General features: G+C 37.5%; 1 protein-coding gene across 4 annotated transcripts in view; it reads right to left on the bottom strand.

The window, feature by feature from the left end:
* Positions 1-20,022, bottom strand: part of CLCN3 (chloride voltage-gated channel 3) — a 101,329-nt gene extending 81,307 nt beyond the window's left edge. For 2 of the 4 annotated variants that reach the window (XM_025384764.1, XM_025384767.1), the window contains exons 1-2: positions 19,481-20,022; positions 4,470-4,645 (exon numbers count right to left, since the gene is read on the bottom strand). In XM_025384764.1, the coding sequence (XP_025240549.1) occupies positions 4,470-4,629 (160 nt within the window). In that variant the 5' untranslated portion in view covers positions 4,630-4,645; positions 19,481-20,022. The remainder of the gene's footprint in view (positions 1-4,469; positions 4,646-19,480) is intronic. The other 2 variants (XM_025384761.1, XM_025384763.1) reach the window with 1 other exon arrangement.
* Positions 20,023-20,525: the final 503 nt, after the last annotated feature.

Below are 20,525 nucleotides of genomic sequence, written 5' to 3'. Positions count from 1 at the left end.
CCCGATGTTGTCAAGTAAACATCTCAGATGTGATAAAAAAGGATACAGGGGCCTAAATTTTAAACTTACTAGCACATTCACGTTATCAACATAAATTAACTACTGAAAGTTAATTTGCTTAAACATGTGGCTGATTACAGTTTTTACCCCATAAGTCAATCTCAATAACTTCTCTTACTTCAAGTGAAGATAGTACTATTATAAGAATAATTGTAAAGCTGCACTCATGAACAGTCATGTGCTCCATTTTCAGTGAGTCAAGAGCCATATGGTTCTCTTTAATGAATACAACGCTGGCAACAAAATCTTGGCTCTCCTTTCCTGTTACTTGCGATAAAAAATTTTTGCATTTTCCATGGAATCTGAATTACTGACCAAACTGACTCATTCAAATTAGATATACCTAATATAAACACATTTCAGGCCTAATTTTTCAGCTTTCTGCTAGCTTAAATTTCTGGCTGATACCACTAGTCATCATTATTCGGAATAACTTCTATTTTTTAATCACAGTGTACTCTAGATTGTTTAGCACTCACTCTGAGCAGACTGATTACATTTTTGAGATTATTAAGTACACAGTTACTTTCAAAGCAAGAGCTATGCAACAGATATCTACTGAAGTCAGCAGATTCCAAAGCAGTTTATCTCTGACAAGCTAAATCCTAATCCAGATGTCATATTTGAGTTCTAGAGCTACAGCTTTTCATTAATACTAGTAAAAATGTTACTGACATCTCATTTGAACATGAACATAAAAGAATGCTGCTTATGTTGGGGGTACAGAGTCTAACATATCTTTTTCCTCTGATACCTGCTTTAACCCATAGTGGGAGACCTAATGTGAGGCTCCAACTTCTTCCAAGACAATCCCCTTCCTGCTACTGTTAACAGGAGAATATCAGCTATGTTGAAAGAAAGAATATTCACTGAATATCAGCTATGTTGAAAGAAAGAATATTCACTGTCTTCAAAAAGGACATTCATGGTTTCACATATGTAATACTTATCCCTATTGCTGGATGTTCATGCATTATCTTCCCTCTACAACAACCTTCCCAATTCTAAAGGGATATCAAAATGATATCTTTATTTGGTGAGATGTAACATTTGGAATCTGTACCACCGAATTTAAAACTCACAGTTATTTTTGACTGTTACTCCACAACTTACACCTTCAACTACACTACCTTTGAGGACAGAATCTTTTATAAACTACCAATACACTGGGTACAGTGGCTCATGCCTGTAATCCCAGCACTTTGGGAGGCCAAGGCAAGAGGATCATTCGAGCCTAAAAGTTCAAAACCAGCCTGGGCAACATAGTGAGACCCCATCGCTACAAAAAATTTTAAAAATTAGCTGGGTCTGGTGGTGTGCAACTGTGGTCCTACTCAGAAGGCTGAGGCGCAAGTATCTCTTGAGCCCAGGAGGTAAAGGCTGTAGTTAGCCATCATCGTGCCACCGCACTCCAGACTAGGCAAAAGAGCGAGACTGTCTCCAAAACAAGAAAAGAAAACACCAATGGTTGCCTACGCTATAATCATTCCAATTTTATACTTGCTAATTGGGCCTTCCTCTTATTTGCATGTTAAAGTGCCTAATTTCAGAGAAGGAATCATAATTGTCCTAACCAATCAGTAATCTCATTCCCCTTAGCCAGTTATCGATCTTGGGGTGGGCACGTGACCCAATTATGGCTGGTGACACAAAAGGAAGTCTATTGATAAGGTTCTAGAAAAATTATCCTCCCTGATAAAAGAGCAACATAAGTAGATCCTTTTTGTGCCCTTGCCCCATCCTTACTGCTTGGCACTCTCTCCTATTGAATACCATGAGTAAAGACATCACCAGCACTTGACGGCAATGGGAAGATGGAAGGAGTCAGCTCATCCTATGTCTTCCTACTTCCTGGGGTTAATTTTCTGCCTCACATAAACGGCTAAAGAGCTATTTAAACACAGAAAAAATGGGTATGCTATTAATTTCACCTAATGTTTCAAATGATGAATATATGTATTTTATGTATTTTTCTTGTTTATAATTTTGTCATTAAAATTAGAAAAAAAAAATCTGTGATGAAGAGAGCAAATGACCAATAACAGCAAAATACTGTATTTTAAACCAGTAAATATCCAAGGGAGCTAGAACTTGAAGTGTCAATATTCTGAAAAGAAGTGAAACAAAAGAAGGTAAAACCCAATAGTCTCAACCATTTTTATTCTTGAGCTATTTCCTGTTGAGAAAATGGTGAGGAAGCAGAAAGGGGTAAAAAGAGGTAAAGTATTCTGAAGTCCCCGCATTTTCCATAAAGTGGTAAAAGTACTAATGCCTAGAACTAATAAATCAAGGATACATGTAATAATCTCTAGGGTAGCCTACTGAACAAAAAATAAGATATAACAAGGTATTGAAGGTAATAGAAATAACGAGAGAGGAAAGAACAGACGTGACAAACAGAAAACAAATAGAGGATGGTCTGAAACCAAACATATTGGTGATTATGTTAAATGCAAACAGACTATAAACCAATAAAAGACAAAAGCAAATTTAAAAAACAAAACTCATATATATGCTGGGCATTGGCATATGGATAAAATAAGACAAATATTTCAATGTAACACAGTAGAAAATGTAGAAAAAGATCTACAAAAATATAGTCACTTGATACATGACAAAGATGTCACTGTAGTACATTGAAAAAAGGAAAGTTTTTTCCAATAAATGGTGCGGGGCCAACCAGTTTTTCATATGGGAAAAAAATGAATCTGAACTCTTAACCCACATCATATTTAAAAAATTAACTGCAGGTAGATAAATATAAATGTGAATGACACAAAAATAAAACTTCCAGAACAAAACAGGAGAATATCTTTGTGACGTTGAAGTATGGGAAGACTTGTTAAACAGAACACAAAATAAACACTAAGAAGAAAGGAAAAGAAAAAAGTTTTTTTTGTTGTTGTTGGTGGTGGTGTTTGTTTGTTTTTTGAGACGGGGTTTTGCTCTGGTGCCTAGCAGGAGTGCAGTGGTGCAATCAAAGCTAATTTTTTTTTCTTTTGCATTTTTATTGTAGAGACGAGTCTCGCGTTGTTACCCAGGTTGGTCTCAAACTCCTGGCCTCAAGTAATCCTCCTGCCTCAGCCTTCCAAAGTGCTGGGATTGCAGGCATACGCGACTGAGACCGGCTTAGAATAAAGAAAAGGATTAGTTGGATTTCATTAGAATTGATGATATCTTCACCATAAGATTCCTTTAAGAGAGTAAAAAAACATACGACAGAATGAGAGAGATAACAGCAATACTGAAAATGTAGCTGAAAAATGATTCATAATCAGAATGCATCATGAACTCCTATAAAACAGGGAAAAGGACTGAATAGGTGCTTTAAAAGAAGCAGTCTAAAAAGCCGATAAACACACACAAAGGCATTTAAACTCATAAATCATCAAGCAAACATAAATGGAACCAAAATGAGAGACTACTGCAACCACACTAGAATAGTCAAATTTTTAAAAACTGGTATCATGTATAGGTGAAGATGTGGAGTAACTAGAACTCTCACACACTGCTAGTAGAAATGTACATGCTATATCCACTTTGGTAATATCTTTGAATAGGGTAATTGACAAATAAAAAAAAGAAAAGGAAGTCTCTCTGACAGTATCTGATAACACTGAGAAATACATATTCTATGATCCAAGCATTCCATTCTGTGATATATATCATACAGAACTGTGTACACACACATGAAACACATGCACATGAAAATTCACAGTGGCACTGTTAGCAATAGCCAAAATCTGGGGAGAAAAAAAAAAAAAAACAACCAAATAATGAAATATCAATGTAGAATAACTAAATAAATTGAAGTGTGTTTACACAATGGGACATTACACTAACAATGAAAATAAGTTAACTATTGCTATACACAACAATATAGACAATTTCAAAACGTAAGTAAAAGCCACAGACATGAAAGAGTATACAGTATGAATTCCATGTATATAAAGTTTAAATGCTTACAAAACTAATCTAGATAGAAATAAAAATAATATTGAAACTGAAGGTGGAACAAGGATGGATTCTGAAACTACTGGTAATGTTTTATTTCTTGATTGAGGAGTTATATAATAAATGTTCACTTCGCAGAAATTCATCAATTTCCACACTATGATTTGATGATGTACACTTCTCTGTATTACATTATATTTAAAAGCTTACCCTTAAATGTAGTAGCTTCTTTTGGGGTGATGAGAATGTTTGGAACTAGATAGAAATGGTAGTTGCACAACATTGTGAATGTGCTAAATGCCACTCAATTATACACTTTACAATGGTTAAGTTTATGTTATGTAAATTTGACCTCAAATTTTTTAAGTTTCTGAAAACTTCAACCTCAATAAAAGTGTACATATTATTAGTGGATATTCACGAATACAAACATTAGGCTGTCATGCTGAACTTACCAACTGCAGTGTCACCATCTAATAAGTTGTCATCTTCAGATGTTTGAAAGTCCATAATCACACCTGCTCCATCTAAAAGTTCCTCATCACTGCTTGCACTTGTTATACTGTTGTAGCTGTTTCTATAGTAGCCTCTATGGAACAGCTGCTCAGACTCCATTTAGCTGTCTGATTATCTGTTGGGGGGAAAAAAAGGGAAAAAGTCTTAACGTTTTTCAAACATACAATAAAAATCATTCGGTTTAACATCACAAAAGGAAAGTTACGATCTATGTGCTAAAAAAATTAAATGCATTCACTGTAACAATAGTTACCTGTATTAAATATTTTGGGGTGAGGTAATAATTTTATTCTCATTACACAGCTGTAAAAAAGAATGAAGATTAGATCTTCAGGTAGATCTCCAATTGTTAAGTTGAAAAATGTGAAGTATATTTACATTTTTGCTTGTGTATGTATAGATTGTCTCAGGAGAGATTTCCAAGTAAGTTGCCCACAGGGTAGGGAACAAGACGGCTGAAGTACCAGGTTTGAAAAACAGACTGCCCCTTTTGAGGATTTTATCAGGTGTAAGTACAACCTGATTTTAAAAATAAACATATTTATTTCATTCTCCTTTCATCATTTTAATATTTAAATCTTCAGAGCCTATGGTCAAACATTAGCCACTGATAAAACAGTAACAGGCAACAAACCAAAAAAGGGTATGTTTTCATTGTTCTTACTCTCAATATTCTTAAATCTATATTACTCCTAACTAGTTTGAGTTTTAAATACATCCACTTACTTACTCAACACCAAAATAAGAGTTCAACGTAAGTATGGGGACATTAGCAACAGACTTTTAAGCTGCATGTGTGGGACTTGAAAGATGCAGTCATAAAAGCAGTCAAACCAGTAAGCCTTGTAAAACAAGACTTATCAGATATGGCCTAGTAAGTACACACAGAAAATGACAGATGAAGACTAAAGTAAGCACAGTTCAATTCCAGTGCTGAATTCTAGTAGTGAATTCTAATACTGAAGACTTGGGAGTGTTTTAAGACAATGTCTTATACTCAGTAAATTTTCCTCCTGCAAATGGAAAAATAACCTCAAAGAGCTTTAATCACAAAAAGGTATTTATGAAGTTTTAGAAAACTAGACTATTACTGACAATAAATATCTTTTAAACAGATTATATAAATTTCCTCACTTAAAGTATCACTTTGAAAAAGGTGAAGTTTTGAGAGCTCCTTGAGAGCATGCCTCTACTCTTCACATCTGGCATAATGACTGGCACAGTGTGAGAACAACAAATGTCAAACTATTCAATTCATGATGTCAAAAAGAGAAATATATTCAGTTTTCAATTTAAAAAAATCCTGTCTCCAAGAGTATTAAACTGTTCTTAGGGGAATAACCAAACCTAGCAAATAAATTAAAAAAGAAAAATGTAAATACCTGCTGCTTTGCAACTTTATGAATGTTTTATAGTTACTGCTACCAAAGATGGCATATTATACTGAGATTTGTTAGAGTATATTAATTGAAACAAAAGGAATGTATGAAAGTAGCTGTTCATACTAAGAAATCTGCAGTTCCATAGAGGCAAACAAATTAAATATTATGTGGCTTTTGAGAAAATAACCAAAAGGCTTTTAAAAACATAAACATTAATAGTTTAAGAATCATTTAATTTTGATGTAGCAAAGCATGTATGCTAAGATTTTGTGAAGAACACAGACACTGTGTTTCTATTTCTTTACAGAATAGAAGGGCTTAATACGTGTGATAACATTTAGTGAACATTAGCTAGAGGCTACACAGCACTGAGAAATCTCTCTAAAATCATTAAACCTTTTTATGTGTTAAGACTTCAATCAGCAAATTCCAATATATCTCCTTCATTTTATCCCTAAAAATCTCTCAAAAATCCTAAGTGGTAACAGGAAATTTTAACTATTTCTGTCAAAAAAAAATTAATTTCATAACACCTTTGAGACACCTAGCTTGGAGATCATTCTTCATAACATGAGCATGCAACTCTGCTCCAAATAAACCAATTAAACTCAGACCTGCATGGGTTTCATTTCTATAAATGTGATAACTTAAGATTAAAAAAAAAAAAAAAAACCTATTCCGCTAATTAACCCAGAAACCTATAGAGCTGTGCTGACTGATGCAGCAGCCAGCAGCTACATATAGCTGTTGAGCCATTGAAACATGGCTGGTCTAAACTGAAATGTGCTCTAAATGTAAAATACCTACCAGATTTCCAAGACTCAGTATTTAAAAAGGATGTCAAATACTTGACTAGAAATTTTATACAGATTACATGTTGAAATATTTTAGATCTACTGGGTTAAATAAATTTAAAATGAATCTCACCACTTTCTTTTTACCTTTTTAATGTGGCTACTAAAAAATTAAAAATTACATACGTGGCTTGCATTTGCGGCACTAACACTTTTATTGAACAGCACCGCTATAAAATATTCAAATTTCTATAGCAGCATAAAGAACATATAACAAAAAAAATCTGAACACCAGTGTTGAATATTTTTAGGTTCTAAACCCAATTTCCAGGTTTGGGCACAAAAGGCTATTTAGACTCTAACACAGCAGCCGAAATTTTACATATTTAAACAAATAATAATGCAAAGTCACCTTTTCCGTTTTAACTGCCAAAAAAAAATCATTTTAAAACATTGTAATAGAAGTGCAGTAGCTTGTAAATATGTTCTTACGAAATTATAAAAATTAGACATAAGCTGGGTGTGGTGGCGCATGCCTATAGTTCCAGCACTTTAGGAGGCTGAGGCAGGTGGATCGCTCGAGGTCAAGAGCTCAAGACCCACCTGGCCATGATGGTGAACCCTACCTCTATTAAAAATAAAAAATTAACCAGTCGTGATGGCAGCTGCCTGTAACCCCAGCTACTAAGGAGGCTGAGGCATGAAAATCACTTGAGCCAGGGAGGCGGCGGTTGCAGTGAGCTGACATTGTGCCCCTGCGCTCCAGCCTGGGCAACAGAGTGAAACTGTCTCAAACAAACAACAACAACAACAACAATAATAATAATAATTAGAGATAACCTATGAAAACTGCCAGGAATAAGGCCTTGTTTACCTAATAAATTCCTATACTATCTACGTGCAATTATCTTGCTTCCTTCTAATCTGATGACACTGCAACCAGCAGTTTTTTTTTCCAAAAAGTAAGTTTGATCGTAATCTCTCTCCACTCCATGGTAACATCTTTCAATCATTTTCTACTACCCTTAAGAGACAAACTCTTTAATATAGCAGAAAAAGTTCTATGCAGCCCAGCCCCTGCTAGTTCCCCAGCTTCTTTTAATAATAGCCGTTCTGACTGGTGTGAGATGGTGTCTCATTGTGGTTTTGATTTTTATTTCTCTAATGATTAGTGATGTTGAGCATCTTTTCATATACTTATTGGCCAGTTGTATATCTTACTTTGAGAAGTATGTACTTCCTGGAGTACTCTAGACTCACTGATCTTCTTTCAGTCTCTCAGCCCTACCAAGCTCTTTCCTGACTCCTACCCCAAGGCCTCTGTCACTCCCTCTGCCTGGATCATACCCTCTCCTCATCACCAACTTACTCTCTCAATATTTTGTTGAAGATTTTTACATCTATGTTCATCAGGGATATTGACCTGTAGTTTCCCTTTTTTGTTGTGTCTTTGCCAGGTTTGGTATCAGGGTGAAGCTGGAATGAGTTAAGGAGGAGTCCCTCCTCATTTTTTGGAGTCGTTTCAGTAGAATTGGTACCAGCTTTATTTGTACATCTGATAGAATTCAGCTATGAACACATCTGGTCCAGGGCTTTTCTGGTTGGTAGGTTTTTTTATTACCGATTCCATTTTGGAACTCGATACTGGTCTGTTCAGGATTTCAATTTCATCCTGATTTAATTTTGGGAGGTTGTTTCCAGAATTTATCCATTTCCTCTGGATTTTCTAGTTCATGTTTACAGAGGTGTTCATAATAGCCTCTGAGGATCTTTTGTATTTCCATGGGATTGGTTGTAATGTCACCTTTGTTGTTTCTCATTGTGTGGTGATTTGGATCTTCTCTCTTTCTCTTTGTTAATCTAGCTAACATCTGACAAAGGTATAATATCCACAATCTATAACTCAACAAGCAAAAACAACTCAAACAAGCAAACAACTCAACAAGCAAAAAACAAACAACATCATTAAAAAGTGGGCAAGGACATGAACAGATACTTCTCAAAATAAGATATACAACTGGCCAACAAGCGTATCTAATCATTAGAGAAATGGAAATCAAAACCACAATGAGACACCATCTCACACCAGTCAGAATGGTTATTATTAAAAAGCCAAAAACAACAGATGCTGGCAAGGCTATGGAATGCTTATACACTGTCAGTGGGAATGTAAATTAGCTCAGCTCCTGTGGAAAGCAGTTTGGAGATTTATCAAAGAACTTAAAACAGGAATACCATTTGACCCAGCAATGCCATTACTGGGTATATACCCAAAAGAAAATAAATTGTTATCCATAAAAGATAGATGTGCTTATATGTTCATCACAGTACTACTCACAATAGCAAAAACATCGAATCAACCTAGGTGCTCATCAACAGTGGACCGGATAAAGAAAGTATGGTACACGCTGGGTGCGGTGGCTCACGCCTGTAATCCCAACACTTTGGGAGGCCGGAGGCAGGCGAATCACCTGAGGTCAGGAGTTCAAGACCAACCTGGCCAACATGGTAAAACCCTGTCTCTACTAAAAATACAAAAATTAGCCAGGCGTGATGGCAGGCACCTGTAATTCCAGCTACTCAGGAGGCTGAGACAGGAGAATTGCTTGAACCTGGAAGGCAGAGTTTGCAGTGAGCCAAGATCCAGGCCACTGCACTCCAATCTGGACGACAGAACAAGACTCTGTCTCAAAAAAAAAAAAAAGGAAAAGAAAACAAAAGAAAAGAAAAGATAGTACATATATACCATGGAACACAACACAGCCATAAAAAGAATAAAATCACACCCTTTGCAGCAACGGGGATGCTGCTGCAGGTCATTATCCTAAGTGAATTAACCTAGTAACAGAAAACCAAATACTGCATGTTCTCATTTTATGTGGGAGCTAAACACTGGGTACTCACAGACATATAGATGGCAACAATAGTCACGGAGGACTACTAGAGCGGGAAATGTAGGAAGGAAGCAAGGGCTGAAAACCTGTTGAGTACTATACCCACTTCCTGGGTAATGGGTACGACTGTACCCCAAACCTCAGCATCATGCTATATACCCATGTAACAAACCTGCACATCTAAAATTAAAGTTGAAATTATAAAAATAAAAAAGAATTAACTCTCCTCATTTTTCAGGTCTTGTATCAAGTATCCCTTTATTTAACAAACTCCTAACCAGAGCTTACTATATGGTAGGCAATATCTTAAGCCCTTTACAAATTCATTCATTTAATATTCATATTAAATACATGACAACCTTAAAGTATAAATGCTATTATTCTCCCCACTAAAAAGGAGGGACTGAGGCACAAAGCATGTAAATAACTTGACCAAAGTCATGCAGTTAGTAAGGAAAGTCTCCCTGACCACTTACTATCCGGATCAAATTTTCTCATGATTAGTTCTTATAGCTTTCTTTTACAGCACTTACCACAGCTGAATATTAAATTTATTTCTGTGATTATTTAATATCTGTCTTCCATTGTAGAACGTGTCATGAGGTCTGACACTCAATTTTTGCTCAACATTGCATACTCAATGGTTAGCAAAATACGTCACATTAGACCAGGCGCGGTGGCTCACAGCTGTAATCCCAGCACTTTGAGAGGCCTAGGAGAGCAGATCACCTGAGGTCAGGAGTTCAAGACCAGCAGGCCAACATGATGAAACCCCATCTCTACTAAAAATACAAAAATTAGCTGGGCGTGGTGGTGCATGCCTGTAATCCCAGCTACTCGGGAGGCCGAGGCGGAACAATCACTTGAGCCCAGGAGGCACAGGTTGCAGTAAGCTGAGATCACATCACTCACTGCACTCCAGCCTGGGCAACTGAGCAAGATCTACCTCAAAAAAAAAGAAAATGTGTCACAATAGGTGTTCGATTTTTTTAATTAAATTTTTATTTTGAGATAATTGTGGTTCCACATGTAGTTACAATAAATATTACAGAAAAAAAAAATCCCATATATCCTTTACCCAGTTTCCATGAATGGGAACATCTCACAGAACTAGAATACAATATCACAATCAAGATACCGACATTGATACAGTCAAGATACAGAATATTCCATCACCAAAAGTATCTCTCATGTTGCCCTTTTGTAGCCATCCCTCCCTAACCCCTAGCAACCCATAGTCTGTTTTCTACTTCAATAATTTTGCCATTTCAAGAATGTTATATAAATGATATGATACGGGGATTAACTCTTTGTTCTCAGCACCATTTTCTGGAGATTCGTCCAGAGTGTTAAATGTGTCAACAGTTCCTTCCTTTTTATCATAGTAGTCTATGATAACAGATGTGCCACAGTTTGTTTAACCATTCACCCACTGAAGAACATTTGGCCTGTTTCTACGTTTTGGTGACTATGAATAAAGTTGCTACAAACACACATGTACAGGTTTTCATAAAATGAACAGCCTTCATTTCTTTGGGCTAAATGTCAAAGAGTACAATAGTTGGATCATACAGTAGTCACGTACTTGGTTTTTAAAGAAACTGTCAAATTGTTTTCCAGAGTGGCTGTACCATTGTACATTTCTACCAACAATGTATGAGTTTCTTGACATCGTTGCCAGCATTTGGTGTTGTCAGTGTTTTTATTTTAGCTATTCTGATAGATGTATGGTAGTATCTTGTTGCTTTAATTTGCATCTCCCTAATGGGTAATGATGCTGAACATTTTTTTATGTTCTCGTTTGCTATATGTGTAATCCTCTTCAGTGAAATGACTATGTCTTTTGTCCATTTTCTAACTGGACTGCTTTCATACTGTTGAGTTTTAAGAGTTCTTTATATATTACAGATACTAGTTATTTGTCAGTTGTGTTGTCTGCAAATATTTTCTCCCCTCTGTAGTTTATCTTTTCATCTTTTTAACAGGGTCTGTAACAGAGCAAAAATATTTAATTTTCATGAAGTTTAACTTATCAATTTCTTCCTTTAAGAAGTATTCTTTTGGTGGCAAGTCAAAGAAATATACACCTAACCCTACCTCCCCAAAATTTTCTTCTACTTTTCCCTAAAGTTTTATAGTTTAATATTTTTATATTTCAGTCTGTGATCCATTTTAATTTGTGTATGCATAGGGTATGAGACATAGGTTGAGATTCCTTTATGGGGGGGGAGATGGGACAGTGTATGGATGTCTAACTGCTCCAGTACCAACTGCTGAAAAAGTTATCTACCTCTGTTGAATTATTTTGTGCTTTTGACAAAAATTAGGCATATTTATGTGGATCTATTTCAGAGTTCTCTGTTCTGTCCCACTGATCTGCGTCTATATCTATGCCTGTACCACACAGTCTTGATTGCTATAACTACATAATAAGTTTTGAAACTGGGTAGATTGATTTTTCACACCTTATTCTTCTTTTTCATTGCCTTTTCATGTAAATTTTAGAATAATCTTGTTCATATCTAAAACAACTCTTGTTGGGTTAATTATATGAATAAATAACAAGTGCGTAAGAAATAAATGATACATGTCTTCCTCGATGTTGTAAAAGAGCAAAAATTCAACAAGACCTGAACTAAATAAATATTTGCCCCAAAAGTACTTGTCCTCCTACTTTTCCTATCTCAGTTTACAGGATCACCATTTATCTAGTATCCAAAGCTAGTTTTCGAGTCATCTATTAATTTATTTGATAATCATTTACTGCACACTTAGCATGTACCAGGCACAAAGCCAGGTGCTAGGGTAATGAATAAGATATGGTTCCTGTTCCTAAGGCAGTGAGGGTAAGGGACACAAACAAGAAGGACAGTATGGTATGATACACATCACAGGAGAGGTATATACAATGTATTTGATAAACCTGAGCGAAGTAAGCAAGCTGGATGGCAAGAAGTCTGTGAGCACTTAATAGAGGGAATGTTTTAGCAAAATACTGAAGAATTAGGATAAATTAATTGGGCTAAACTATGAGGTAAAAAGTCAATACAGTCACACACACAAAAAAGTATGTGCAAGAGCACAAAAGCATCATAGTAAAACCTGCTTGGGTAGCTTATGTAAGAGGTAAAGGACTAGAGAGTAGCTACAGAGGTCGACATAGGCCAGATCATGAAGGGGAGGGGCTCATGTGCCACACTAAGAAACTTACATACTCACCTATACACAGGGGAAACCATGAAGAACTTTAGAGAAACCACACGATCAGACATGAATTTTAGCAAGTCAACACTAGCAGCAGTGTGAAAGACAGATAAGAAGGGTAAGAGACTGAAGGACTACAGATAGAGGGGCTGGAGATGAGACAAGACGTATGAACAATTCTAAACATAAGATAGGGCATAACTGAACTAAGAGTAATATGATATATATTGGTTTTCATCCACGGTTCCTGGTTTATAAGTGCCATAGCTCTCATTACATTTTTTTTAATATTAAATTTAATTTTATATAAGTAGAGACAGGATTTCACTATGTTGGCCAGGCTGGTCTCGAACTCCTGGCCTCAAGTGATCCGTGCACCTCGGCCTCCCAAAGTGATGGGATTACAGAGGTGAGCCACTGTGCCTGGCCTTACTACAGTCTTTTGTTATAATGCTGGGGCATATTAAACCTCAGAAAGCAGAATCTCTTCTCTCTTGCTGACCTTTTCCTGCCCTGCTTTCCACTAAGCCAAGGCAGAACTCTAATCTTCCACAGCCTGTCTGACTGTGCGTCATAAGACGTTCACTTTAGAAGGGAGCTTGCCCCAGACCCTGAAAGAAGGAATGCGGCACAGACAGTCAGAAGAACTTGAACACACAGGCCTTGCTGGGTTTCCCCACTGGGTCTATTAGTGCTGTTAGGTCATACCATTTTTGTCCAATCATATTTCTACACAGTTGTTGACTGTGCCTATGTAATGAAGCCTCCACAAAAACCCAAAAGGAGCGGATTCAGAGAGCTTCTGAATAGCTGAACACTTGGAGGCTCCTGGAAGCTAGCGCACCAAGGGAAGGCATGGAAGCTCCATGCTCTTCCCCCTATCTCCCCTATGCATCTGTTCATCTGTATCCTTTGAATATCCTTTACAATAAACTGGTGAGTATTTCTCTGAGTTCTGTGAGCTGCTCTAGCACATTAGAACCCAAAGATTTCTAATGAAATTGAACCCAAAGATTTAAGGAGTGGGAGGGTCATGGGATCCCTGATTTATAGCCAGTGTATCAGAAGTACAGGCAAAATTAAAATAACCTGGGGCTGTGATTAGCATTGGAAGTCGGGGAAGTCTTTTGGGACCTGCCCTCAACCTGTGGTATCTGACATTACCTCTAGGTACACAGTGTTGGAACTGGGGGGCACCCAGTTGGTATCTGCTACAGAACTTGACTGGTTGGCTGCTGTGGGAAGAGAAACCCCCATGCATGTGATCACAGAAGTCTTCTGTGTTAATTGTTGCTGTGTTGAGTGACAGCATAAGAAAATACTTTGGCTGTGATTTTACTCTGCTCACTAAGACACACCAACATTGGGAAGCAGAGAGAGTTTGAAGAAATATTTAAGAGGACCTGGTAATTAATAAGATACAGGGAATGGTAAAGAAGAATCTAAGATATCCACTAAGGTTCCAACTTGACTAACTGCAAACAGTTGGCAGAAACAAATTTCAGTCTCCTACAACTCACAGGACTCAAGACAACTCACAGGACTCAAGTTCTTTCCAACTTTAGGATTATACATCGAGGCTTTAGTTTCTATTCCAGGTCAGACCATAAAGAAGGTTACCTCCATTACACTGACCTGAGCCCCAAAACTGCAAACACTAAGCAATATATCACCAGAATTTGGGGAGAGGAGCAAACATAGGAAAACCATGGAAATGAGTGGTGAAAGGATCTACAGCCTGAGATACGCACACTAATTTTTCATGGTTCCCAACAAAGTTTTGTCTCTCCCATAAAGGAGACTGACTGGGTACGGTTGAGGACCACATCTAAGTCCCAAAAGTGTGTCAGTCAACTCTCTAACTGTTAAGCTAAAAAGAAAAGTAGATATAAACTGGGTGAAAGAAGAAAAAGATTGTCAATGTCAGCAACTAGAGAGATGGAACAAAAGTCTCAAGAGCAACGACGGCAGAGAGGTGAAAATCTGAGCTAGCCATTTGTGCGCAAGGAGCATTTTCATATAAATATTGTAAAAACTGTGCTAAGTACTAGTCACAGATTAAAATGTGAAAAGGGGCCAGGCACAGTGGCTCACGCATGTAATCTCAGCACTTTGGGAGGCCGAAGTGGGCAGATCGCCTTGGTCAGGAGTTCAAGACCAGCCTGGCCAACATGGTGAAACCCCGTCTCTAATAAAAGTACAAAAATTAGCCAGGCGTGGTAGCGGGCACCTGTAATCCCAGCTACTCAGGAGGCTGAGGCAGAAGAATAGCTTGAACCTGGGAGACAGAGGTTGCAGTGAGCCGAGATCGTGCTACTGCCCTCCAGCCTGGGCGACAAGAGCAAGACTCCGTCTCAAAGAAAAGAAAAAAGAAATGTGAAAAGGAATTTCAAGATAACTTATTCATTTACTAACGTTTATAGAACAGCTAACAATGTACCAGAAATTATAATAAATATGAATACAGTTATTGTATTAATGCTATTATATTTGTATAGGCCCTACAGCTTTCAGTATATTTCAGCATAAATTACATTATACATTTTCCTCAAGAGGGATACTGTAATAGCCCAGTGCAGTGGCTCAAGCCTGTAATCCCAACACTTTGGGATGCCGAAGTGGGCAGATCACTTGAGGTCAGGAGTTCGAGACCAGTCTGGCCAACAGGGTGAAACCCTGTCTCTACTAAAAATACAAAAATGGGCCGGGCATAGTGGCTCATGCCTGTAATCCCAGCACTTTGGGAGGCTGAGGCGGGTGGATCACCTGAGGTCAGGAGTTCAATACCAGCCTGGCCAACATGGTAAAACCTTGTCTCTGCTAAGACAAAAATTAGCCAGGAGTGGTGACACACGCCTGTAATCCCAGCTACTCCAGAGACTGAGGCATGAGTATCGCATGAACCCAGGAGGCAGAGGTTGCAGTGAGCAGAGATTGCACCACTACACTTCAGCTGGGGTAACAGAGCAAGACTCTATCTCAAAAAAGAAGTCACTATTATACCACAGGATTTAGTGTGGTCTATGGATTATATTAGCACTGGGCAAGGTTCAATTTAAATCAAGTTCTCAAAACACCCAAAGTAAAATCAACATACCTAATTCTTGCTATACTGACCGAATTTTAAACTGATTTTATAAGAATACTTTTTCTTTCTTCCAATACAGTGATTCATCTTCTGCATTTATGGTAGATATTAGAGATATCTGAAAGCATCTATGATATATTAGGGTCACCGATTTCTATCAGAAAAGTAGGTAAAATTGTGAGTATTATTTCATTTTGGTAATATAAACAATTTAAAAATGTAAAAATTGTGTTTTATGTAGAGATATGTTTGAGCAAATCATTAAACCCACCTACTTCCATGAACCATATGAAATATCACAATAAAAGACACATAACACAATAAGACTTATTTTTTAAAAAGAAGGGCAAAAGAGCAAGATTAGACGGAGAAAAGGCTGAAGGTGTTTAATTAGACCCATAGGGTTATTAAAACAGAAGGAATTTATTTTAATACAAATTATCAACACATACAAGAAATGACAATAATAAAACTAATTTCTCTCAAAATAATATTACTTGATAGTTTATCCTTACTGTTCATTCAATTACCTGCATGTCCAAATTGTTGTGCCTCTTCTTCAAAACTGCAATAAATGAATAATTTGCTGAAGGAAATAGCTCTCTGAAGAAAATATCTTAAACTTACAAAATCTTTTAGTGTCATTCAAAAGTTAAACGCTACTATTCACAATAGCCAAGATATGGAAACAACCTAAGTGTCCATCAAGGGATGAATGGATAAAGAAAACGTGGTATATATACAGGATGGAATACTATACAGCCTTGAAAATGAAGAAAATTACGTCATCTTCAAAAACCTGGATTAACCTGGAGTACATTATGCTAAGTGAAATAAACAAGACACACACACAAAAAACAAATACTGCATGATCTCACATATGTGTAAAACCAAAAAAAAAAAAAAGTCAAACTCAGGGAGGCAGAGAGCAGAATAGTGGTCTACAGAGGCTAGGGAGAGGGGGGAAATAGGAAAGGAGACAGGTTAGCCAAAGAATACAAAGTTTCAGTTAGAGGAATAAATTTTAGAGATCTATAGCACAGCACGGTGACTATAATTAATAATAAAGTACTATATACCTCAAAATTGCTAAAAGTTAATTTTAAACGTTCTCACCACAAACAAATTGCAAGTAGGTGATACGATGGATATGTTAATTTGCTTGATTTAACCTTTCTACAATATATACATTTATTAAAACATCACATTGAACATCATAAATATATACAATTATTACTTGTCAATTAAAAATAAATAAAAACAGACCAAAAAAAAACAAACCCAAATTTCTCAGGGGCAGCGAGTATAAATGCTAGAGGATTTCAAAAGGACAAAGGAATAAACACATATACAAATATAACGCTCAGATTATAACAAGGAAGAAAGATAAAATAATAAACCAATAAAAAGTTTCTGTGGCAGACAGAAACTTTGAAAACTAAATAGTCTTCATGATTTAAAAGATGGAAACTGTTCAATTATTTCCCACAAGAAATAGCAAGAAATATATTTATTTAACTTGGTTCCAGTCAAAGTTGCAGATCAAATCTCTGGATTTCAACAACGAAAATGAGGCAGTGGGATTCAATCTCCATTTTAAACTTCACTAAAGATTTACCTTTAAGAACCAAAATGAATCACAGCTACAATGTTTACGTACAGATGTGAGTGTGCATATTTAAAAAATTAAAATGTTTATTAGAGTAGTAAGGCTATGAGTATTCCTTTTAAAAACAGTTTCCCACACACACTGTAATTTTACATTGCTCCTATAATTGAACCTACAAGCCATGTCTCTCCTTGTTTTTCTCTAGCATTTTGACTATTCTAAACTACAGTATTGTGCAGCAGAGAACAGGAGCTCTGAAATCATGCTCTCAGGCTTCAGTCTCAGTTCTGACAGTTACTGTTGGGCAAGTTAGTTACATTTTCTGTGCCTCAGTTTCCACGAATGTAAAACGGGATTAGTGAAAGTACCTACTTCGTGGGGTTGGTGTGAAAATTGAGATAACTCACAAAAATTACTTGGAAAAGAGCCTGAAAACATAGAATGCATTCAATAAATATTAACACTTATTATAAAATATTATACATTTTAGATCCCTGCTGACAAGTTTGACTACCAAACTAAGTTGGAAGTGCTTAGCAGTGATAGCGGCCAAACCACACAGGATACTGCTTTGATATAGGACCCACCACAGAGATCAAATCTGACTTCCCGAGCCGTCTGAAAATTATGACCAACATGTTGTGACCAACATGTCACAACAGGAAATGGAAAGCCTAGCACTAACATGACCTGGAAAATAGCCAACTTACTAACACAAACCCATAACCAACAAATCTGTCCCCCTGAAACACATCTATCCAAAAGTAGTTTATTTACATTCTTCATGAGCTATGCATAATTGATAACACATGCTAAAGCACAATTTCCAAGTAAAAATGTAGGTTCTATACATTCATATTGACTTCTTAAAATATTTTGACTCATCATTCAAGCAAAGCAGCGAAGTTTTCGAGGTGCTGAGGGCAGTAAGGGGTGGGAAGGGTATGCAGTCTGTGATGAATTCTGCCAACACTGGCAGTCTGTATTAACCAGAGGCCACATACGCATATTCAAGTTGAGAAAATATCTGTAGGTCACACACATGGTTTTTAAAGCTATATTTTAGAACAAGACACTGAGTAGCAGCAGCACCTTTTAAGATGAAAGTCAACAACATATACACAAGTACTTTAACTCCCATATGTACTCTTGAACTGAACAAATACTATTTTGTAGTGACTCACAAAGGCACGTAGAATTGACCGATAGTTATCTCCATACCAACCTCATAAAAAAAAATATTCTAAATTAACTCTTTAAAGATGAAAGTAAAAGCAATTCTGGAAAGATTCAACAATTATACAAGTCACAATGATGCTGCAGTAACTGAACTGCATAGCTCAAAAAGTTTACGTTTGTAGAACTGAACTTCTGAATTACGTATCTATGTAAAAGGTATGGTCACTGTTGATTCAATGCCATGAACAGAAATTTCTTTCCAAAGGAAACAGAAATCTCAGTTTCTAATATGCACAATACGTATGTAATTATCTTCTATGTGCTCCGCAGTTTTAAAATGCCATACAAATAAAGCATACCACATGCAAAGCTAATTTCTGAGATTCTAAGGCAGTTTCTGGTCAAGTTTAAGATCAAACCACAAATATATACACACAAAAAATATTTTACATACACATACATCTAAAGATAGAAAAAATGAATATTATTTTTAAATTGGGGAAAATTAGGCGAAAGTTAAACCCACTCCTCTAAGTTTAAAGTTAATCTTCTCCTGGAACCCACTTCCATTCTATTCAGAGGTCCTTCGACGGTTCCTGAAGCAGATGTGTGAAATTTTAAAGAATGTCTGAGGGTATACACCTAATCAGGATGGGTTTGCATCCCAATTCATGATGTACCTTTCAACATTATGTAGGTACATTATAAGAGAAACCAAGATGAGGGCTGTGGCCTCATAGTTGACCCAAAATCTGTGAACAGGAGAGCTGACGAATCTTCGCTCATACAATGCAACTCACCTCGCAGCTCAGAGACATAGCAAAATCGGTGGCTGTTTTTTGCGCTGCCTTTGGATTCTGCATCTGTTTCAAACCTAAAACCTAGCTACCCTGGGAGCTCCACCGAAGAAACCTGACACAACGAAAACTATCGCGATTTAAAAGATACCTGACGTTTTCTACTGCAGAGGTTACGGAAATTTTGCCAGGTCGGACTTTTATTGTCCTCCTTCAAACACGGGAGCAACATGAAGTTAAATCCTCTCGCTATGGAGATCCCTAGAGTCAACCTGCTTCTGCCCAAAATTAAAAATAAAAATATTCAACCTCACTTCCCCTTAAGACTAAAACTGAATCCATGCTCTAACTCGGGAGTAAAGTAGGACGGCTTTCAACCCACCACACCCTTCTTGCTCATTATTCCGGGTCGCGGGCGAACTAGAACACTGGGAAAGGGTCTGCAGGTTCCGGACCGGACCGGCCCTGACCCACGGAAGTGGAAGAGAAACGGCAAGAGTCAGGAGCCCGACAGGTACGTCCCTAGCGTCGACGCGTGACGTCACTACGTTGACGTGAACGGCCGTTCAGCGACAGCCGTCCCAACACCTCCTCCTCCGACCACTCTCTGAGCCGCGTCGGCGCCTATTGGGCGGCGTGGGAATGGTGGGCGGGCCGAGGCTGGGTCTCGAGGAGGAGGAGCCGAGCGAGCTCCCTGGCTCTGAGGGCCGCAGGGGCTGTGAAGCTTTTCATTAGCGATTAGCTCACGTCACTCACGCATTCCTGTTTGCCCTGCCGCTGACCTCGCGCGAGGCGGCCAGCTTGTGGGAGACGTTTTCGTGAGGCAACAGGCGGTGACCGTTCCCAGCGTCACGCGGAGTTCGGATTCACTCCAGCGAGAGACCACAGCGTCCGGGAGCAAGCAGCTTGTGAAACTCTGGCAGGCGTCAGCCTTGAAAATAAAAAGTATCGATAGCTGTTGACGAGCACAGGTTCCTAAAACTTAGATCGAAGAGAAGTGCCAGCCTTCGGAAATAAACCAGGACCAAAAGTCCCCTGTGCTTATAGG

The sequence above is a fragment of the Theropithecus gelada genome, chromosome 5, assembly GCF_003255815.1.
Source record: "Theropithecus gelada isolate Dixy chromosome 5, Tgel_1.0, whole genome shotgun sequence".
NCBI lineage: Eukaryota > Metazoa > Chordata > Mammalia > Primates > Cercopithecidae > Theropithecus > Theropithecus gelada.
The sequence above is the reverse complement of the archived record's forward strand: the minus strand, read 5'-3'. Positions and strand labels throughout refer to the sequence as shown.